The sequence below is a fragment of the Sus scrofa genome, chromosome X (assembly GCF_054392235.1).
Source record: "Sus scrofa isolate SSC_HxYL_T2T_F1_AM1 chromosome X, Sscrofa_HxYL_maternal_Yorkshire_Landrace_v2.0, whole genome shotgun sequence".
NCBI lineage: Eukaryota > Metazoa > Chordata > Mammalia > Artiodactyla > Suidae > Sus > Sus scrofa.
The window spans coordinates 50,774,670-50,796,759 of record NC_139401.1 but is presented as its reverse complement, the minus strand read 5'-3'; the positions used below and the strand labels follow the sequence as shown (position 1 = coordinate 50,796,759).

Sequence of the window (22,090 nt, the reverse complement as noted above, 5' to 3'; positions counted from 1 at the left end):
GATATTAGTCGGATTCCTTTCCCTGCTCCACAACAGGAAATCCTTATCTGTCTTTTTCATTATATCATCCTAGTGGTATCTCATTGTAGTTTTGATTTGCATTTCCCTGAAGGCTAATGATGTTGAGCATCTTTTCATATGTTTGAAGGTCCTTTGTATATCTTCTTAGTATATTTAATTACCCATTCAAATCCTTTGTCCATTTTTTTTTTTTTTTTGTCTTTTTGCCTTTTCCAGGGCCGCTCCGTGGCCCATGGAGGTTCCCAGGCTAGGGGTCTAATCAGAGCTGTAGCTGCCAGCCTACACGAGAGCCACAGCAACTCAGGATCCGAGCCAGGTCTGCAACCTACACCACAGCTCACAGCAACGCCAGATCCTTAACCCACTGAGCAAGGCCAGGGATAGTACCCGCCACCTCATGGTTCCTAGTAGGATTCGTTAACCACTGAGCCACGATGGGAACTCCTGTCCATTTTTTTAATTGGGTGTTTTGTCTTTGTATTGTTGATTTGTAAGAGTTGTTTATATATTCTGGATGCTAGACCTTTATCAGATACGTATTTTGCAAATATTTTGTCCCATTCTTTTGGTTGTCTTTTCACTTTTTTGATAGTGTCCTTTAAAGCATGAATTTTTTTAAATTTGATAAAGGCTGATTTATCTATGTTTTCTTTGGTTGCTTTGTGCTTTTGGAGTTATAGCTAAGAAACCATTGCCCAATCCAAGGTCATGTAGATTTTCACCTGTTTTCCTCTAAGATTTTTGTTTTAGCTCTTAAATTTAGGTCTTTGATCTACTTTGAGTTAATTTTTGTATATTAATTATGTGTATAAGATCTTGTCATCTTTTCTTTTCCAATTTGAATGTCTTTTTCTTCCTAATTGGTCTTGCTAGAACTTCTAGTACCATGTTGAATAGATTTGGTAAGGATGTCCTCGTGTTGTTCCTAATATTAATGGGAAAGCTTTCAGTCTTTCACTATAAGTATGGTGTTAGCTGTAGATCTTTGCACTTCTAAACAGTTTGATCCAGCTATAATTTTTTACAATAAACTACATGTATTTATAGTATACAGTTCAATGAGTTGCCACAATCAAGATACCAAACATTTCTCAAAACCCTCAAAGTTTCTTGTGTCACTTTTCGGTATTTTCTTTTTTTTTTTCTTTTTGGCTCTGCCTGTGGCATTCAGAAGTTCCCAGACCAGGTACTGAATCTGTGCCATGGCACTGACCCAAGCCACAGCAGTGATAATGCCAGCTCCTTAACCACTAGGCAGCCAGGGAACTCCTTCAGTATTTTTTGTGTGTGTGGTTGCTCTAGGGATTTTAATTTACATTCTTTTATCTTTCTTTCTTTTTATAGCCACACCTGTGGCATATGGAAGTTTACAGGCTAGGGGCTGAATTGGAGCTGCAGCTATAGGCCTGCACCACAACCATGGTAACATCAGGTCTGAGCCCATCTTCGACCTAGCCATAGGGTTCCCTGGCCTGGGAACTTTTGCATGCCATGGGGCATGGCCAAAAGAAAAAAATAATACTATAGATAAATATGGGGAGAATTGACGTCTCTACTCTATTGAATCATCTGGTACACGAACACAGCATGTCTCTCCACTTATTTAGTTGATTGCTTTCATTAACATTTTATAATTTTCATCACTTATATCCTGAACATCTTAAGTTATCCCTAAGTGTTTAATTTTATTTGGAGGAATTGGAAATCGTATTGTTTTTTATTTCATTTTCCACATGTTCATTGTTAGTAAATAGAAATGCAGTTATTTGTGGTTGCGTTTGTGTGGATGTATTTGTATGTGTGGTGAACTTATTAGTTCTAAGAGGGTTTTTGGGGGGTAGACTCATTGGGACTTTTTTTTTTTTTGTCTTTTGTATTTTTAGCCCTGTACCCATGGCATATGGAGGTTCCCAGGCTTGCGGTTGAATCAGAGCTACTGCTGCCAGCCTATGCCACAACCACAATAATGCAGGATCTTAGCCATGTTTGCCCCCTACACCACAGCTCACGGCAACACCGGATCCTTAACCCACTGAGCAAGGCCAGGGATCAAACTTGCATCCTCATGGATACTAGTAGGATTCGTTAAGCACTGAGCCATTATGGGAACTCCTCCTTGGGACTTTTAAAATGTAGATAATCATGTAATCTCCAAAATGGAGACAGTTTAATCTCTTCCTTTCTAATCTGTATGCTGTTTAGCTCTTATTTTTCTTTTGTTATGCTAACTAGAATTTGAGTACTGTGTCGAATAAGAGTGGTGAGAATGAACATCCTTACCTTGTTCCCAGTCTTAGGGGAAAATATTAAGTCTTTTACCATTAGCGATGGTAGAATCTATAGATTTTTCATATTTGTTCTTTATCAAGTTGAGGTAGTACCCAACTATTCCTGAATTAAGTGCCTTTTCCGTGTTAATTAATATGATCATATGACTTTTTTCACCTATTAGTATAGTAGATTACATTGAATTCAAGCATTGCATCCTTGGAATGAACCCATTTGGTCATAATATATAATTCTTTGTGTACATTGTTGGATTCAATTTACTAAAATTTTGTTTATTTTTGAATCTTAAATTCATGAGAGAGATTAGTCTATAGTTCAGTTCAGTTCTTACATATCGTTGTTAATTTTATGTCTAGAGGCTCTAACAACAGCTGAGAGTAGGGTGTTGATGTTCCTAACTATAGTCCTAAATGTTTATATTTCTCCTTTTGGCTCAGTCATTTTTTCCCCCATTTGTTTTGAAGGTCTCTTGTTTGGTGTGTCCACATTTAGGATGGCTGTGTGTTTCTTCTCGGTGGATTGATCTTTTTATCACTATGTTATGTTCCTCTTCATCCCTAGTAATTTTCTCTCTTCTGAAATCTATGTTTTCTGATAATTACATACCCACTCCTGCTTTCGTTTGATTAATGTTAGCATGATATATCTTTTGCCACCTTCTATTTTCAACCTATTTATCTTGTGTTTTAATTGAATTTCTTGTGCAAAGCATGTAGTGACTTTTTTTAATCCACTCTGATAATGTATTCCCTTTAATTGGTATATTTAGACTATTTACATTTAAAATAGTTATTGATATCTTAGGACTTAGGTCTGCCATTTTAGTATTTGCTTTTTGCCTATGGTTTTCTTTCCTCTGTTTCTCTTTTCTTGCCTTCTTGTGGGTTACTTGCAAGTTTTTTAGGATTCTTTTTGTTTTATTTTATACTGCTTTGAGTATATTGGACTGTAGTTTACATATATATAGAGAGAGAGAGAGAAAGAGAGAGAAATACATACATACACAACTTTTTTTTTGAGTTTTTAAGCAGTGTTTTTATTTTTTTTATTTTTTATTACTCAGATGAATTTATCACATCTGTAGTTGTATAATGATCATAACAATCTGATTTCACAGGATTTCCATCCCACAGCCCAGGCACATCCCCCCACCCCCCAAACTGTCTCCTCTGGAGACCATAAATTTTTCAATGTCTGTGAGTCAGCATCGGTTCTACAAAGAAGTTCAGTCTGTCCTTTTTTCAGAATCCACATGTCAGTGAAAGCATTGGATGTTGGTGTCTCATTGTATGGTTGACTTCACTAAGCATGATAGTTTCTAGGTCCATCCATGTTGCAAAAAATGGTGGTATTTCATTCTTTTTAATGGCTGAGTAATACTCGATTGTATAGTTCTCTGTCAATGGACATTTAGGTTGTTTCCATGTTTTGGCTATTGTAAATAGTGCTGCAATGAACATTGGAATGCATGTGTCTTTGCGAGTCGTGGTTTTCTCTGGATAGATGCCCAGGAGTAGGATTGCTGGATCAAATGGTAGTTGTATTTTTAGTTTTCTGAGGAATCTCCATACTGCTTTCCACAGTGGTTGCACCAATTTATAATCCCACCAGCAGTGTACTAGGGTTCCTTTTTCTCCACACCCTCTCCAGCACTTATTGTTTGTAGACTTTTGGATGATGGCCATTCTGGCTGGTGTAAGGTGGATCCTCAGAGTGGTTTTGATTTGCATCTCGCTAATAATGAGTGATGTTGACATCTTTTCATGTGTTTTTTGGCCATCTGTATGTCTTCTTTGGAGACTTGTGTGTTTAGATCTTCTGGCCATTTTTGATGGGGTTGTTTGTTTTTGTTTTTTTTTTTTTTTTTTTTGGTATGGAGCTACAGAAGGTGTTTTTAAATTTTGGAGATGAATCCCTTGTCAGTGGATTCACTTGCAAAGATGTTCTCCCATTCTGTGGGTTGTCTTTTCGTTTTGTTTAGGATTTCCTTTGCTGTGCAGAAACTTTTCAGTTTGAGTAGGTCCGATTTGTTTGTTTTTGTTTTTGTTGTCAATACTCTGATAGGTGGATCTGAGAAGATGTTGCTGTCGTTTACATACATACACAACTTAATCACTTTTTAGTGGTATGGACATTTTACTACTTCGGGTTAAGTATTGAAACCTTATTTCCATTTAGGTCCTTTACCCTTCCCACTTTTTAAATATAATAGTCTCAGTGTTTCCTCCACATATGTTATGCACCGCAGTAGATGCTGTTATAAATTTTGCCTTAACCATTAAATATGATTTAGGAAACTTTAAGGAGGATCGTCTACTTTATTTACCCTAATTTTTACCCATTGCATTGTTTTCCTTTCCTTTCTGAAATTCTAAGCCTTCTTCTATTTTTTCTTTTCCCTTTGGAGAGCCTCCTTTGGTTATTCTTTAAGAATAGATCTGATAGGAGTTCCTGTCATGTGGCTCAGTGGTTAACCAATCCAACTGGGAACCATGAGGTTGCGGGTTCAATCCCTGGCCTTGCTTGGTGGGTTAGGATCCGGCGTTGCCGTGAGCTGTGGTGTAGGTTGCAGATGCAGCTCGGATCCCGCATTGTTGTGGCTGTGGCGTGGGCCAGCGGCTATAGCTCCAATTAGACCCCTAGCCTTCGAACCTCCATATGCCACAGGAGCGGCCTTAAAAAAGGCAAAAAGACAAAAAGAAAAAAAAAAAGAATAGATCTGATAGTGACAAATTCTCTTTTGTCTGAGTCTTTTTTTCTCTTTCATTTTTGAATATATACTTTGCTGGGTGTAGAATTCATGGGTTAACAAATCTTTTCTTTCAGTACTTGAAAAATGTTACACCACTTCCTTCTGGCCTCCGTATCTTCAGATGAGATTTTTTTTTTATGGCCACACCCACAGCATATGGAAGTTTTGGTGTTCCCCTATCAGTAATGTGTTGTTACTTCCTAGTTGCTGTTAAAATTCAGTTTTCAGAAGTTTAATTATGTGTCTTGGCATGAATTTCATTGGGTTTATTCTGTTTGAAGTTCATTCAGTTTCATGAATTTGTTTTCTGTTTTTAACCAAATTTGGGAAATTTTCAACCATTATTTCTTTGAACAATTTTTTTTGCTCCACATTCTTTCTTGTCTTCTTCCAAGGCCCCAATTATATGAATTTTCAGTGTTTTAAAAATCGTTCCCACGTTTCCTGTCGTGGCTCAGCGGAAACAAATCTGACTAGTATCCATTATGATACAGGTTTGATCCCTGGCCTTGCTAAGTGGGTTAAGGATCCAGCATTACCGTGAACTGTGGCTTATGTCACAGACACAACTTGGATCTGGTGCTGCTGTGGCTGTTGCGTAGGCCAGTGGCTATATCTCCGATTTGACCTCCAGCCTGGGAACCTCCATATGCCTCAGGTGCAGCACTAAAAATACAAAAAAAAAAAAAATTTTTTTTCCTAGGTTCAGAGGCCCTGCTTTTTTTTTTTTTTTTGTCTTTAGTCTCTTTAGGGCTGCACCCACGGCATATGGAGGTCCCCAGGCTAGGGGTCTAATCAGAGCTACAGCTGCTGGTCTACACCACAGTCACAGCAACGCCAGATCCAAGCCACGTCTGTGACCTACACCATGGCTCACGGCAACGTTGGATCCTTAACCCACTGAGCAAGGCCAGGGATTGAACCCGCAACCTCATGGTTCTTAGTTGGATTTGTTTCCACTGTGCCACAACCAGAACTCCCCTGCTCTTTTTCTTTCAGTCTCTTTTCTCTTTGTTATTCAAACTGAGTAAATTCTGTTATCGGTCCTCAAGTTCATTGGTTCTGTTTTCTGTCATTTCCAGTTTAGTATTTAGCCCATCTAGTTAATTTTTTATTTAAGTTATTGTATTTTTTCCATTCTATCATTTCCCTATGGTTCTTTTTTTTTTTTTCCTGAGGTTTTCTAAATTTTTTTCTTTTATTTGGCTGCCCCACGGCCTATGAAGTTCCTGGGGCAGGAATCAGATCCAAGCCACAGTTGCAGCAACGCTGGATCCTTAACCCAACCGTGCCCGGCCAAGGACCAAACCTGTGCCCTAGAGCTCTAGAGACGTCATTGATCCTGTTGTGCCACAGCAGGAACTCCTGAGGTTTTCTGTTTTTAAAATTTGTTTCCAGAGAAATTATAATTACTCTTTGATGCTCTTTTTTTGGTAGTGGCTATAAAATCCTTGTCAGATAATTCTGCCACCTGATTCATCTTGGTATGGATGTGACTTGATTGTCAAATGATTCTCATTTGAGTTGTGATTTTTCTCATTCTTGGTATGGCAAGTGAGTTTTTAAATTGTATACTAGATATTTTGAATAATACGATCAGAGACTCTTGACCATATTTAAATCTTCGAATTTAGTAAGCATTTGTGCTATTAAGTTTAGCCTGTAGATTCTATGCTACATTGTGGGCTGTAGTTCCAATGATAATTTAGTTTTCTGAGCTCTTGCAGTGCTGTTCTGGTCTGCTTGGTCTCCTGGCTCTGGTTGAGCTCTCGCTGAGTCTCTGTTGGTGCTACTTGCAAGAGTGGAAAGTGCTTCTTTGGGCTACCAAGTGTTAAATTTTGGAAGTGGAGGATGCTCTACCCGCAGGACAGAGAGCATTTCCCCTGGCTACTTTTCTGGCCACCTGATGCTAGTATCCTTAATACTCAGTCTTTGCCACTGCCACTGGGGTATGGAAATACTTATCTGGCCACCGTCTACTGGTTAGGAGTTCTGGGTTCTGCGTGGCTCTCTGCCACTGGGTAGATTGCTGGGACATAATGCCCAGGGGTTGCTTTCTGCCACTAGGTAAAGGGTCAGGAGACTCATGGCCTGTATCTTTTTCTGTTACATGGTGAAGCACCAGGAGCTTCTTGGGTCTTGAAGGCTCTGTACTACCAGAGCCTTCCTCTGTATTTTCAGTCTTATAAGCACGTGAGTTTTCTTCTGAGTTTTAGCTGCTATAGGGCTTGCCTTCAGATGAAAAGTCATAAAAATAGCAAACTCATCCACTATCCTTCCTTCGTTCTAAGGTTCACCTTCCTACCAGTTTATACCTGGTTTTGAGTGCTCTCTTATGCCTTCGGACAGTTTACCCCCCATTTGTGTAGCACTTTTCGTTAGTATCTGTGTGTGTGTGTGTGTCTGTGTCTGTGTGTCTGTGTGGCGAAGGATGTTTGGTCTGATGGTACTATTATCAGAAGTAGAATCTCTCTTTCCTAATTTTTTTATCACTACAAAATATCATCCTTCACTTAACTGAGGTAACCATGATATGCCCATCAGTAAACCCCCAAGAGTTGTTGGCAAAGGTATGGAGTGAATTTCTTTTTCTTTTTTTTTTTAGCTTTTAAAAAAATTTTATTGATTGATTTATGCTTTTTAGGGCTGTACCCATGGCATATGGATGTTCCCAGGCTAGAGGATAGAATCAGAGCTACAGCTATCAGCCTATACCACAACTCATGGATCCCTGACTCACTGAACGAGGCCAGGGAGTGAACCTGTACCCTCATGGATACTAGTCCGATTCAGGTTCTGCTGCACCACAAGTGGAACTCCTGGAGTAAATTTCTGATGGTTTTTTTTTTTTTTTATTGCCAAGGCAGAGGGGCAAGAAACCTTGAATCTGGTCAAATAGCAAGCTGTGCTTAGATTTTGTGTCTTTCTCCCCAATAACACTGAAGTTCGTTGTGGCAGAGATCTGTACCTGATTTATCTCTGTATTCCTAGCACCTAGCACAGTGTTTGTTACAGTAGTTGCTTGTTATATGTTGGTTGAGTAAATTGATAAATAGGAATGGCTTTAGATATCTCTATCAGCCTGTCCTCAATGGGAGAGGATTGTTTGTTGCTGTTTATCATTCTTGTTGCCTAATCAGGACTTCCACATTGATAATGAACTTTGTTTGGTGATGGGCAATAACCTAAGATCTGTTTGTCTTGTTTTAATTTTCTCTCTTAACTTAAAAAATTGTGGTGTTTGAACAAATAAGGCTGTGGTAACACTTCACAGTATCCAAAGCTGGTTACATCTACTTTGTCTCTCTTTTTTTAAATTGAAGTATAGTTGATTTACAATATTATATTAGTTTCAGGTGTACAATATAATTCAATATTTTATAGATTATATTCTATTTACCAAAGATTTATTTTTATTTCTCCCTTTTATTTCCCCATGTAACAGTGAATAAGGGCATATAAGAGACAGGAACTGAATCATGTGCCAATTGTGGTTTTGATTGTTTTATCAAGTAATATGGAAAACCACTTATTCTGATTTTTATCTGCTGCTGAAGTCAGCATTTCTTATCTATTGTAATGTGATATGTTAGTACTAGTGCATTAGTGCTTTCGTGGTTGAGATTTGTTCCTTTTCAGTTGACATTGTGGTCTAATCAAACATCTGTTTAGATGGTTTCAATTTTCAGCTCCTGGAGATAAATATGAAACCTCAGCATTTTATATGCAATTGCATCCCTACTCAGCACAGTGTTTGAACATCACTTTAATTCTCTGCCACAATATTTGCATTATTTTTCTTTAAAATGTTTTTCTATTTAAGTATTATGCCAATATAAATCCCTGGTAAAAATTTAAAACAATGCAGAGAAGTCTCATTTGACTCCACCCTTCCCTATGTCCCTGTCCTTTCTGTTACCAGTTCAATATGTGTTGTTCTAGATCTTTTTCAGTGTAGTTTCATACATAAATATGTACACTTAGCCCAAATATAGTATTATTAGTATTATTTTCTGTTTCGTTTTTTTAACTTTAAGCACATAAAAGAGATCCTACCATATGTGTCACTTTGTAAATATTTTACCCAGTTATGTGTCATGGAAACATATCTATGTTAATACATATAGATTTAGTTGATTTTATTTAATTGCTCCATAGTATTCAGTAATAAGACTATACTGCATTTTATTTAGCTGTTTTTCCCATTCATGGACATTTTGGTGGCTTCCAGTTTTTCACTATTTTAACTATTTCTTTTTCTTTGTCTTTTTAGCTATTTCTTGGGCCGCTCCCGCGGCATATGGAGGTTCCCAGGCTAGGGGTCTAATCGGAGCTGTAGCCACCGGCCTATGCCAGAGCCACAGCAACGCGAGATCTGAGCCGCATCTGCAACCTACACCACAGCTCACGGCAACGCCGGACCATTAACCCACTGAGCAAGGGCAGGGACCGAACCCTCAACCTCATGGTTCCTAGTCGGATTCGTTAACCACTGTGCCACAACAGGAACTCCTTTAACTATTTTTTAAATTAAAATTTTATTTTTTCTATTATAGTTGATTTACAATGTTGTCAATTTCTGCTGTATAGCAAAGTGATCTAGTCATGCATATGTATATACATTCTTTTTCTCACATTATCCTCCATCATGCTCTGTCGCAAGTGATCAGATATAGTTCCCTGTGCTATACAGCAGGATCTCATTGCTTATCCACTTCAAATGCAATAGTCTGTATCTACTAACTCCAAATGCCCAGTCCATCCCGCTCCCTCCCACTCCCCCTTGGCAACCACAAGTCTGTTCTCCAAGGCCAAGAGTTTGTTTCTTTTCTGTAGATAGGTTCATTTGTGCCATATATTAGAGTCTACATATGCGTGATATCATATGGTATTTGTCTTTCTCATTCTGGCTTCACTCAGTATGAGTCTCTAGTTCCATCCATGTTGCTGCAAATAGCATTATTTTGTTCTTTTTTATGGCTGAGTAGTATTCCATTATGTATATATACCACATCTTCTTAATCCATTCATCTCTCATTGAACATTGAGGTTGTTTCCATGTCTTGGCTATTGTGAATAGTGTTGCAATGAACATGTGGGTGCATGTGCTTTTTCAAGGAAAGGTTTGCCTGGATATACGCTCAAGAGTAGGATTGCTGGGTCATACAGTAGTTCTATCTGTAGTTTTCTGAGGTACCTCCATACAGTTTTCCATAGTGGTTGTACCAACTTACATTCCCACCAACAGTGCAGCAGGGTTCCCTTTTCTCCACACCCTCTCTAGCATTTGTTATTTGTGGACTTTTGAATGATGGCCATTATATGTCTTCTTTGGAGAAATGTCTACTCAGGTCTTCTGCCCATTTTTCAATTGGGTTGTAGGTTTTTTTGCTGTTGAATTGTATAACTTGTTTGTCTATTTTAGAGATTAAGCCCTTGTCAGTTGCAGTTGCATCATTTGAAACTTCTCCCATTCCATAGGTTGTCATTTTGGTTTTTTTTTATGGTTCCCTTTGCTGTGCAAAAGCTTGTCAGGTTTTCTAGGTCCCATTGGTTTGTTTTTGTTTTTATTTCTGTTGCCTGTTGTAACTAATGTTGAAATGAACAAAGTAGATCATGCTAGAGGAGACACTGGCAAAATTACTGGACTGTAAATTCTATACATTTTTTGTTTTAATACATATTGCTACATTGCTTTCCCAAAGGACAGGACCAATTTAAATTTTCATCAGCCAGTGGTACAGTACTACTGTCAATATTTGAGAATACCAGATATTTTTTCCAAGGCTGATGAGTGAAAATAATATATTGTTTCAATTTCCATTTCTTTGATTACTAAAGATATTGAGAGTGTTTTCATGGTTTTTTTTTTTTTTTTTTTGTCTTTTCTAGGGCTGCACCCACGGCATATGGAGGTCCCCAGGCTAGGGGTCTAATCAGAGCTATAGGCTGCCGGCCTACACCAGAGCCACAGCAACACCAGATCTGAGCCATGTCTGCGACTTAGACCACAGCTCACGGCAACACCGGATCCTTAACCCACTGAGTGAGGCCAGGGGTTGGACCCACAACCTCATGGTTCCTAGTCGGATTCATTAACCACTGAGCCATGATGGGAACTCCCATCATGTTTATTTTTGAATTTTTCTTTTGAAATGATTTTAGACTCACATAGAGTTTGCCAAAATAGTGCAGAGAGTTCCTTTGTACCCTTCTCTCAGCTTTCCCCGGTATTAACATCTTATATAACTGTAATATAATCATCAAAATCATCACCAGGAAATTAACAATGGTGTGGTGCTATTAACTAAACTACAAATCTTATTTGAACTTCACCAGTTTTCATATGCACTCACTTATTTTGTGTGTGTCTATAGTTCTTTGAATTTATTTCATGTATAGATTTGTATAACAATTACTACCATCAGAATGCAGAACAGTTCCATTACTCAAAAAACTGCTTTGAGCTGTGCATTTATAGTCACACTCTCCCCATACCTCTAACCCCAGGTGATCACTGATCATTTCAAGAATATTATATAAATAAAATCATACAATATATAACCTTTTGAGATTAACTTGAGATCCATTCAAGTTGTTGCATGTATCATTAATTGCTTACTTTTTATTGTTGAGTAGTATTCAGTTATATGGTTATACCATAGTTTGTTTACTTCTTCACTTGTTTATTAAGTATTCATTTTTCTTTGCAATATTAGGTATTCAATTTTCTATTTTTGCAAATGCCATTCGTACTCGTTGTCCATTTGTCTATTGAGGTATTCCTCTTTTTCTCTTTGTTTTCTTTATACATTATGATACTAATCCTTTGTTAAGTATATTGTAGTTACTTTCTTCTAGCGTGTCTCTAGTTAGTTTATAGTGTCCTTTGTCACATAGAAGTTTTTATTCTTTATAAACTTAAATCTGTTTGTTTGTTTGTTTGCTCTTGGATTTTGTGTCTTTCTTATTAGGAAGACTCATGAGCATAAAATCTATTTCTATACTTATTATAAATTTAAAAATTTTTGTCTAGCTTTCTATTCTGTTTAGAATTTGTGTGTGTGAGGTAGAGATCTAGGTGTATATTCTCAAAATATATAGACATTTGTCCCAACACATTTAATAATAAACAGTCTATCATTTCCACACTGATCTGAAATGCTATCTTTATGTCTGAAGTTACTTGTATGTATATTCTTGAATCATTTCTCAACTCTGTTTTGTTCCTTTGAGCTATATGTAATCTATACCAATACTTAAATGTTTAAATGATCTTTTCTTTTTTTTTTTTTTTTTTTGTCTTTTTGCTATTTCTTGGGCTGCTCCTGCGGCATATGGAGGGTCCCAGGCTAGGGGTCTAATCGGAGCTGTAGCCACCCGCCTACACCAGAGCCACAGCAACACAGGATCTGAGCCGCATCTGTGACCTACACCTCAGCTCACGGCAACGCCGGAGCATTAACCCACTGAGCAAGGCCAGGGACCGAACCCGAAACCTCATGGTTCCTAGTCGGATTCGTTAACCACTGCGCCACGACAGGAACTCCCCTAAATGATCTTTTTTATACAAAGCTTAAAATTTATTTTAAATGATTACTGATTTTTTTTTGTCTTTTTAGGACCATACCCACAGCATATGGAAGTTCCCAGGCCAGGGGTTGAATCAGAGCTTCAGCTGCTGGCCTATACCACAGCCACAGCAATACCAGATTTGAGCCAGGTCTGCGACCTACACCATAGCTTGTGGCAACGCTGAATCCTTAACCCACTGAGTGGGGCCAGGGCTGGATCCCACGTCCTCCTAGATACTAGTTGGGTTCGTTTCTCCTGAGCCACAATGGGAATTCCCTTATGAGTTATTTGTAAGGAGATATTCTGAAACTATATAAGTAGTCCCTTCCTCATCAAAACTCTCACCTATTAGTTTTAGTATGGGTTGATGATATTCTAAGTTCATCATTTCTCCTTATATTTATTAGTTGGCCCTTCTCCCTCCTTCAATCATTTATTTCTTCATTTAGTCATGTCAATATGGACTCATGGGGCCTAATTTTATTTAATAGGTTGTGATATAATATTATCATTATTTATTTTGATAAAGTGCCCCAGATTTAGTTAATGGGGCCCATTCAAGGTAGCTCTTGTGCATTTTTGTCATGTTCCCATTATTCTTTGAGCATTTCATTACTTTCTGGCATAGCAAGATATTCTAGGCTTATTTTTGTGCTTTCCCTTCCTCAGCCCTGGAATCAGTTATTTCTCTATGGGGCCCTGATTCCTTTTAGCGGGGGAAGGTAATTTAGGAACCAAAATCTGGATTTTGGATGTGTTTGATGCTACTTCAGAATCATAGATTCTAGAGTTCTCAGTGGATGTGTGTGTGTGTACGCAAATTCGTGTATTTCTCTTTTTTTTGTATTTTTTTTTTGTCTTTTTAGGGCTGCACCCGTGGCATTTGGAGGTTCCCAGACTAGGGGTCTAATCAGAACTGTAGCCACCGACCTACAGCACAGCCACGGCAACACCAGATCCAAGCTGCGTCTGTGACCTACATCACAGCTCATGGCAACGCCAGATCCTTAACCCTCTGAGTGAGGCCAGGGATCGAACCTGCAATCTCATGGTTCCTAGTTGGATTTGTTTCTGCTGCACCCCCACGGGAACTCCTGTTTTTTTGTCTTTTTTTAGGGCCACTGCAGATGGAAGCTCCTAGGCTAGAGGTTGAATTGGAGCTGTAGCTGCCAGCCTATGCAACAGCCACAGCAATGCCAGATCCTAGCCGCGCCTGCAACTATGCTGCAGCTTGTGGCAGTGCTGGATCCTTAACCAACTGAGCGAGGCCAATGATTGAACCCACATCCTCATGGATACTAGTCTGGTTCTTAACCTGCCAACCCACAATGGGAATTCCTATGTGTGTATTTCATACTGAAACCTCCAGCCCATTTGGCTTTTGATTTTATGTTCTATTATTTTTTAATAAGCTAATTTTCTTTTTTGTTCTTTACTTTTTATTGCCATACCCCTGACATGTGGAAGTTCTTGATTCAGGGACTGAATCTGAGCTTAAGCTGCAGCAGTGAGGACTCTTTAATCCACTTTTCCAGGCTGGAGATCAAACCTGCACCTCTGCAGTGACCTGAGCCACTGCAGTCAGATTCTTAACCCACTGAGCCATGTGGCAGGAGTTCCAGGAAAGAATTTTTTATTGTCGTGTTTCTCCAGTATCCAATATCTCCACTTGATTGTATAATAGGCATTTCAAACTTAATATGTCCAAAATTAAATACTTTTTTTGCACCCGCCCCCTCCCTGCACCAGAAGCCTGTTCTTGACATTGTTTTCATCTCAGCTAATAATAACTCTGTCTTTCTTGTTACTCAAGCCATATATCTGTGGTCATCTTCTATTCCCATCTTTCTTTCATATCTCACTTCAAACCATCAAAAAGTCTTTTGGCTTTTTCCGTTAAAATATTTACAGCCTGACCTCTTCTCACTGTCTACACCATTATCATGCTAGTATCTCTCCTTATTGAATCATTGCATTAGCCTTCTAATTGTTGTTTTTCCTTTTGCTTTTGCTCTTTTATAACCTTTTTCTCATTATAGGAAGCATCCTTTCTGAGTCGGCATTATTTGGCCTCCTAGAATGCTAAATGGCTTATTCTCCTCTTTTTTATCTTCAATATGCATTCTCAGACCTGCTATTAAAAACAACAACAATTGGAGTTCCCGTCGTGGTTCAGTGGTAAACGAATCTGACTAGGAACTATGAGGTTGCAGGTTCCATCCCTGGCCTTGCTCAGTGGGTTAAGGATCTGGCGTTGCCGTGAGCTGTGGTGTAGGTCGCAGACGCAGCTCAGATCCCGCGTTGCTGTGGCTGTGGCATAGGCTGGCGGCCACAGCTCCGATTAGACCCCTAGCCTGGGACCCTCCATATGCCGAGGGAGCGGCCCTAGAAAAGGCAGAAAGACAAAAAGAACAAAAAAAAAACCCCAACAACAATGTTAGTTGTTCTCTCCAAATAGCTATAGAAAACTTAGGAGGGCTGAGAGAAGAGTAGTGCGTGATCAACTTGCTGGTTGTAAGAGACTCTGTGACTCAACTGCAGGCAGATATTAGAGGGAAAGTATGAAATATAAGTCTCCTTTGGCTTACATTCCCTTTCATGAGGTGATCTCTAGGGAGGCCCTGAAGTGAAGCCCAGGTAATTTTTTTTCTTCAGTCCAGTCCTACCTGCCTTATAATTAATAAAACTTCTTCCTAGATTCTATTACTCTTATTTATCAGTCTGATGGTACTGGTGTGTTTTCACTTTTTTTTTTATTCTTACCTGTGTAATAGCCTAGGTGTCATTATGTGAGTTTACCCAAGGAAATATGCTGTATGTGGATGAGTTATTTCTTAGTAAATTTCATTATTCAGAATCTTGGCTTAGGTAAGCAGTGGCTTTATAGATGAGAGATTCTTTATAAATGTAAAAATGTGGAAGCAGGAGTTCCCACTGTGGTGCGACAGGATCAGTGGCATCTCTAGAGCCCTGGGATGGATACATATTCAGTCCCCAGCCTGGCACAGTGGGCCAAGGATCCAGTGTTGCCATAGCTGCAGCATAAGTACTTAACAGCTGTGGCTCATATCTGATCCCTGGCCTGGGAACTCCATATGCCATAGGGTGACCAAAAAAAGAAAAATAAATAAAAATCAAAATATGGAAGTCGGCATCATGCATGGTGATAATTGTATTTAATAAAGAAAATTTTCATTTGAGGCAAGTTATTTCTTTTAACTTAGGTTCTTTTCTTTTGTAAAATGAAGTTTTAAAAATGCCTATCTTGCATTTGCAATTTACTTCAAAATGCATAAAAAGATGGACTGATAGATATACATATGATAACGCAAATATAACAAAATACTATAGACCGTGGGTGGTGGATTTTTCACTGAACAGTTACTCAACTTTTCTGTCTGTTGAGAATTTTTCATAATATCTGGAAAAAAGGCCTATTTTGCAGGCTTTTTGGATTAAATGAGATATATGTAAGAAGTTCCTGGCACATAATAATTGCTCAATAAACAATGGTTGTTAAAAAACACTTCATGGGTGAGACATGTTTTGTAGCATTAATAATACAGTTAAACCAGTTTTTGAAATGTTTTAAAATACTTCCCAGTTTTACTAGTCCCCTTCACTCCAGTATAAGAACCTCTGGAATGTGCTTGAGCTTGAATTCTCTTTCCTTCTGTTTTCTTTTTTTTTCCTTTTCGTTCCTCTCTTCCTTTTCTTCCATTAAGATTATAAAGTGCATCCAGGATGATGAGGGGAAAAAAAAGTATATATGTGTGTGTGACTGGGGTCACCTTGCTGTACAATAGCAAATTGACAGAACACTGTAAACCAGCTATAATGGAAAAAATAAAAATTGTTTAAAATTTTAAAAATGTAAAAAAAATAAATAAATAAATAAAGTGCATCCAGGCCTAAGAGCCACTGATGGGAGTAGGGCAGGTAATGGTGATGTAAGTAAAGGAGAGCAAAGGGTTAGGAACTAACAGAAGCTAACAGAAAAGCTTCAGTGGTGTGCGCAAGGGGTCTCTGCTCTTCAGTATTCTTCAGAGTCATTTGTCTATTCCTTCATTTTCTTTTACTGACTCAGTTTTTGCCTCCCTCACTTATAGCCTCAGCTTCCTCATTGGTAAAATAGAAGTAGCAATACCTACTGCTTAGAGGTATCATAAGAGTTGAGTATAATGCTCAAGCTAATACTAATGTTTGGCATTTAATAAATTCTCAACAAATAGTGGGGGTTTTTTGCTATGATAATAAGAACATTATAGTAGTGAAAGACATTATTGAGCAGATATTCCTATTTCAAGTGTTGGTTAGTCGCTGGGGATATTGTGATTAATCTTACAGATACAGTCTCTTCCCTCATAGAACTCACAGTATTATGGGTAAGAAAGATCTTGAAACAAATTCAAGAGAGCATTTTAAATGCCAAGATAGAGAGGAGAGAATGATGTGGCCCATGGAATCACGGCCTAGTTTTGTTTCTTGTTTTTGGCCTTGTCCTCCTTCTGCAAGTGGCTAGAGGAACTTTAGTGTTATTGAACTTTGCTACCTGGTTATCAAGTTCTCGGATATCCAAATATCAAGGTCTCATTAGGGAAAGGAATTAGTACCTGACTTTCATTTGGATTTGAAGGTGAGGGTTGAGGAGAAATGAATATAATAAATATACTATTTCCTACCTTTCCCCCTCTAACATGGCCAATCCATACTGGGGTTTTTTTCCTGGATAAATTAGACTAGCTTCTCATTATAGATTAGATAATTCACTTTAATATAATCGCTGTTTACCATTGAGGGCAAATACTTTGGCAGAGAGGTTTTTATTTTTACACAAGATTCAACAAAATGTATCCAATTTGCACAAATGTTTGTATTCAAGAAACTTTTAAAAGAGTTCCTATGGCAGGTGCAGCCCTAAAAAAAAAAAAGAAAAGAGACCTTTAAAAGAATTATGGTGAGTCCCAGCAAGATGGAGCAGTCACATGGTGTCCTGATGGATAAATCTGGAGACAAAGTAAAGAGAAATAAAATATAATTACTGTAACAATCTGGAATTATATTTTACAACCACTTATATTAAAAGGGTTATTATTATTATTATTTGTCTTTTTGCCTTTTCTAGGGCTGCTCCTGCGCTGCATATGGAGGTTCCCAGGCTAGAGGTCTAATTAGAACTGTAGCCCTGGCCTACGTCACAGCCATAGCAACACGGGATCTGAGCCGTGTCTGCAACCTACACCACAGCTCACGGCAACACTGGATCCTTAACCCACTGAGCAAGGCCAGGGATCGAACCTGAAACCTCATGGTTCCTAGTCGGATTCATTAACCACTGAGCCACGACGGGAACTCCTTAAAAGGATTATTAATGCTTCTTTGTGTGGATCCTCAGAATCATGGCTAATAGTTTGTTTATCTGCTTTTTTATATGACAGCTTCAAATCAAGTTCTGTCATAATATTTCTAGGAGTTTTACAATTAAAGTTTGCAAGTAGGTGCTGGGCCATTTTTGTACATGTTTTTCAAGTTTAGTGAAATGTTTCATTTTTAACTTTTGTCTCCAATGACTGTAATATTGTACATTCAAGTAATGGGACCTCCTCTGAAGTTACCAGATTTCAGAGTTGGTAAATCTGTATAAAGTTGAATGAATTTTTTTCTTATTACCAAAGTAAGATGAATATAGTTAAGCTTGCTTAACAGCAGGTGTGTATTCTTCTAGACCATTTTATATGCTTATATATACTTGCAATTTTATTTATTTCTTTTAACTTTTATGTAACCAATTTATATACTCTTTTTTTTCTTGTGATGAGACTTTTTTAAGCAGCATTCAGATATAGATTGCTTTATTTTTTTTTTTTTGTCATTCTGTCTTTTCTAGGGCCGCACAGGCGGCATGTGGAGGTTCCCAGGCTAGGGGTCTAATCAGAGCCGTAGCCACCAGCCTACGCCAGAGACACAGCAACACAAGATCCAAGCCGAGTCTGTGACCTACACCACAGCTCACGGCAACGCTGGATCATCAACCCACTGAGCAAGGGCAGGGACCGAACCCGAAACCTCGTGGTTCCTAGTCGGATTCGTTAACCACTGAGCCACAATGGGAACTTCTAATTTGTATACTCTTATAATCTTTTTTCACTTATAATATCTTATATGTTTTAGCACATTTTTAAAGGGTTGAATAATATCCTTTAGTATGGATGTGCCATTATTTATGTAATGCAGCAAGTAAAGTAATCAAGTGTCTTTTTTTTCTGTTTGCAACTGTATTCCATGTTGTAAGGAACAATCTTGTAGCTAAACATTTGTATGCACTCTTAATTATTTCCTTGGGATACATTTCTAGAAATAAAATTGCTAGATTTTTTTCTTTGGTGGCGGGGGCCACTCCTACGGCATGCAGAAGTTTCCGGGCCAGGGATCAAACCCCAGTCACAGCAGTAACAATGCTGAATCCTTAACTGATAGGCCACCAGGGAACTCTGCTAGATGTTTTTAATATTTGATAAATATTGTCGGATTACCCTTCAGAAAGATCTAACCAGTTTACAATCCCATAAATCCCAATGGTTTATGAAAGTGCATATTCTCCTATATACTTAGTATTTGCTATTCTTTGAAAGTTTTTTTTTTTTTTTTTTTGGTCTTTTTAGGGCCACATCTGCGGCATATGGAAGTTCCCATACTAGGGCTTGAGTCGGAGCTGTAGCTGCTGGCCTACACCACAGCCACCGTAATGCCAAATCCTAGCCATGTCTGTGACCTACATCACAGCTCACAGCAATGCTGGATCCTTAACTCACTGAGAAAGGCCAGGGATTGAACCCGCAATCTCAGGGTTACCAGTCAGATTCATTTCTGCTGCACCACAACCGTAACTCTGTAGATTTGCATTTTAAAGTCACTCTGCTGTCACCAGTGGAAATGCATAGGATGAATTAGATAATGCTTGACCTTATTTTCCAACAGGACATTTGCCTTTGTAAAGGACTTAAACTTCTAGAAGCCAGTATTGCAACTGCTGGATACTAACACCTCAAAGGGATTGTTGGCAGTAGTTTAGTGAAAAGAGAACAATGAAGAGCAAGACCACAGAACATGTTAAAGCTTGGATCATTGGTTTATCTGGTTCAGGAATGGCAGCAACTCTTCCTTTATTATAATCAGAACTGGAAGCCATTGAAAAATTACATGAAAGTATATAAAACAATGCTATCTTTTGGTGAATATCAATACTGCTACTTTTTATTTATATTTGGTAGTAACATCAAAAATAGGATTGGTAGAAGTTCCCATTGTGGCTCAGCAGCTTTTGAACCCAGCTAGCATCCATGAAGAATGGGTTAAGGATCCGGCATTGCCATTAGCTGTGGTGTAGATCACAGACATGGCTTGGATCCAGTGTGGCTGTGGCTGTGGAATAGCCACTGTGCAGCTGCAGCTCTGAGTCAACCCCTAGCCTGGGAACTTCCATATGCAGCAGATGTGGCCCTAAAAAGAAAAAAAAATTGGATAGATATAGACTTTCAATTGTGTGGACATTCTGCCTGGTTTGTGTGATAACCAAAATATGAAATGTATCAAACATGTTTGCTGAAATCAAATTGCATCTTTAGGTTGAAGTTTGCTGTTACCATAAAAAGTTTTACTTCTTATTTACAGCCTGTATCCCAAGCGTTTGGAGCTGAACAACAAGCACCTCTTCCAAAACCAGATTTAGTTCGAAGGTGAGTGTCTTCAAATTAATACCATGAAAATAGTGAGTGTATATTCAAATATTTACATTCATTCGATGCTTAGTGTGAATTGACAAGATAAGCTTCCATGTTCTTTTATTTTTGTATATGTTCAATAAAAATATTAGGCATTTACTTTTTTGTATTAATAAGGATCATATGGATTTTAAAATTATTGACCATTTTCTTGTTCTACCTTGTTCGTATTATTCGTATTCTAATTTTACTTGTTCTGTCTTCAAGTTCACTGATTCTTTCCTTTATCTTCTTTATTCTGCTATTGTGCCCATTCAGTACAACTCATTGAGTGAGGCCAGGGATTGAACCTGCATCCTCATGGATACTAGTCGGGTTCATTACTGCTGAGCCACAATGGGAATTCCCACGTTTTTTATTCCTTTTTTTTTTTTTTTGTCTTTTTGCCATTTTTCTTGGGCTGCTCCTGCGGCATATGGAGGTTCCCAGGCTAGGGGTCTAATCGGAGCTATAGCCGCCAGCCTACGCCAGAGCCACAGCAATGCGGGATCCGAGCTATGTCTGCGACCTACACCACAGCTCATGGCAACGCTGGATCCTTAACCACTGAGCAAGGCCAGGGATCGAACTCACAACCTCATGGTTCCTAGTTGGATTCATTAGCCACTGAGCCACAACAGGAACTCCCCATGTTTTTTTATTTTTGTTTATACTATTTTACAATTTCCATTTGCTTCTTTTTTAATATCTTCTATCTTTGTGAGATTTTCTGTTTTTTTTCATTCGCTTCAAGAGTATTTATAAATACCTTGCTTTAATATCCTTGTCAGGTATTTCCAATATCTGATTCTTCCTGATGTTGGCATCTGTTGATTGTCTTCTTGCATTTGTCTCCTGGACATTTTAGATATTATGTTAGGATACTCTGATTCTATTTAAATACTTTATTTTAGCAGCCAGACACCCTTTTAGGTACAGAGGTCTTGGTCTACATTTGCAGGCTGAGGTTCTAATGACAATTTAGTTTTCACAGTTCTTGTGGTACTATTCTGGTCTGCTTGGTTCCCCTGACACCACTGGTTGCCTATGCTGGACTAAAGGATTGGAGAGCACTTCTCTAGGCTAACTGACCAAACTAAGCCAGCTCTCCAGAGCAAGCAGACTACATACTACTGGTGGAGTTCCCATCAGTGTCACCAACGGAGGAAAGGGCCCACCTGAATCACCTTCTTTTGCTTGGTTAGAGGTCAGGAAACCACTGGGAGATAGCATCAGGAGATGCCAAGCTGCTATATTTTTCCTCAGGTCCTAGGAGTCCCTAGTCAGTCTGCTGTCATTTTTTCACCCGTTAGTGCCCTCCTGTGATATTCTGTTTATTATTTCCAGATTTTTTTAGTTATGTTTAGCAGGGAAGAACAGGGAGTTGGTTGAATTTCTGCCATCTTGTCCCAAACCCTAAACTAGTGTTTTAAGATAACATTGCAATGTTAGTGATACAGGTGCATTGACTAGAATTATGTCCCTTTTAGCCTCTGAAGGTATTGTTTATTATTACTATATCTGTCTATTAAAAAACTATGAGCAGTATTAATGTATCTTCTTGCTCCACTTGTATTTATGCAAATTCTTTTTCAGACAGACACAGAAAAAATTTTAGGAATCATTTTTATATTTACTTATATATCTTTATACAGCTACTTCATGAATAGTTTTTAGGATAAATGACTTACCT

General features: G+C 38.4%; 1 protein-coding gene across 19 annotated transcripts in view; it reads left to right on the top strand.

The window, feature by feature from the left end:
• WNK3 (WNK lysine deficient protein kinase 3) overlaps positions 1 to 22,090 on the top strand; it is a 175,966-nt gene that overhangs the window by 96,031 nt on the left and 57,845 nt on the right. For all 19 annotated transcript variants that reach the window (XR_014835417.1, XR_014835416.1, XR_014835415.1 and 16 more), the window contains one exon: positions 20,309 to 20,373. Coding sequence is in view for 16 of the 19 variants with exons in the window: in XM_085007960.1 (XP_084864086.1) it covers positions 20,309 to 20,373 (65 nt within the window). In the remaining 3 variants the exon portion in view is untranslated. The remainder of the gene's footprint in view (positions 1 to 20,308; positions 20,374 to 22,090) is intronic.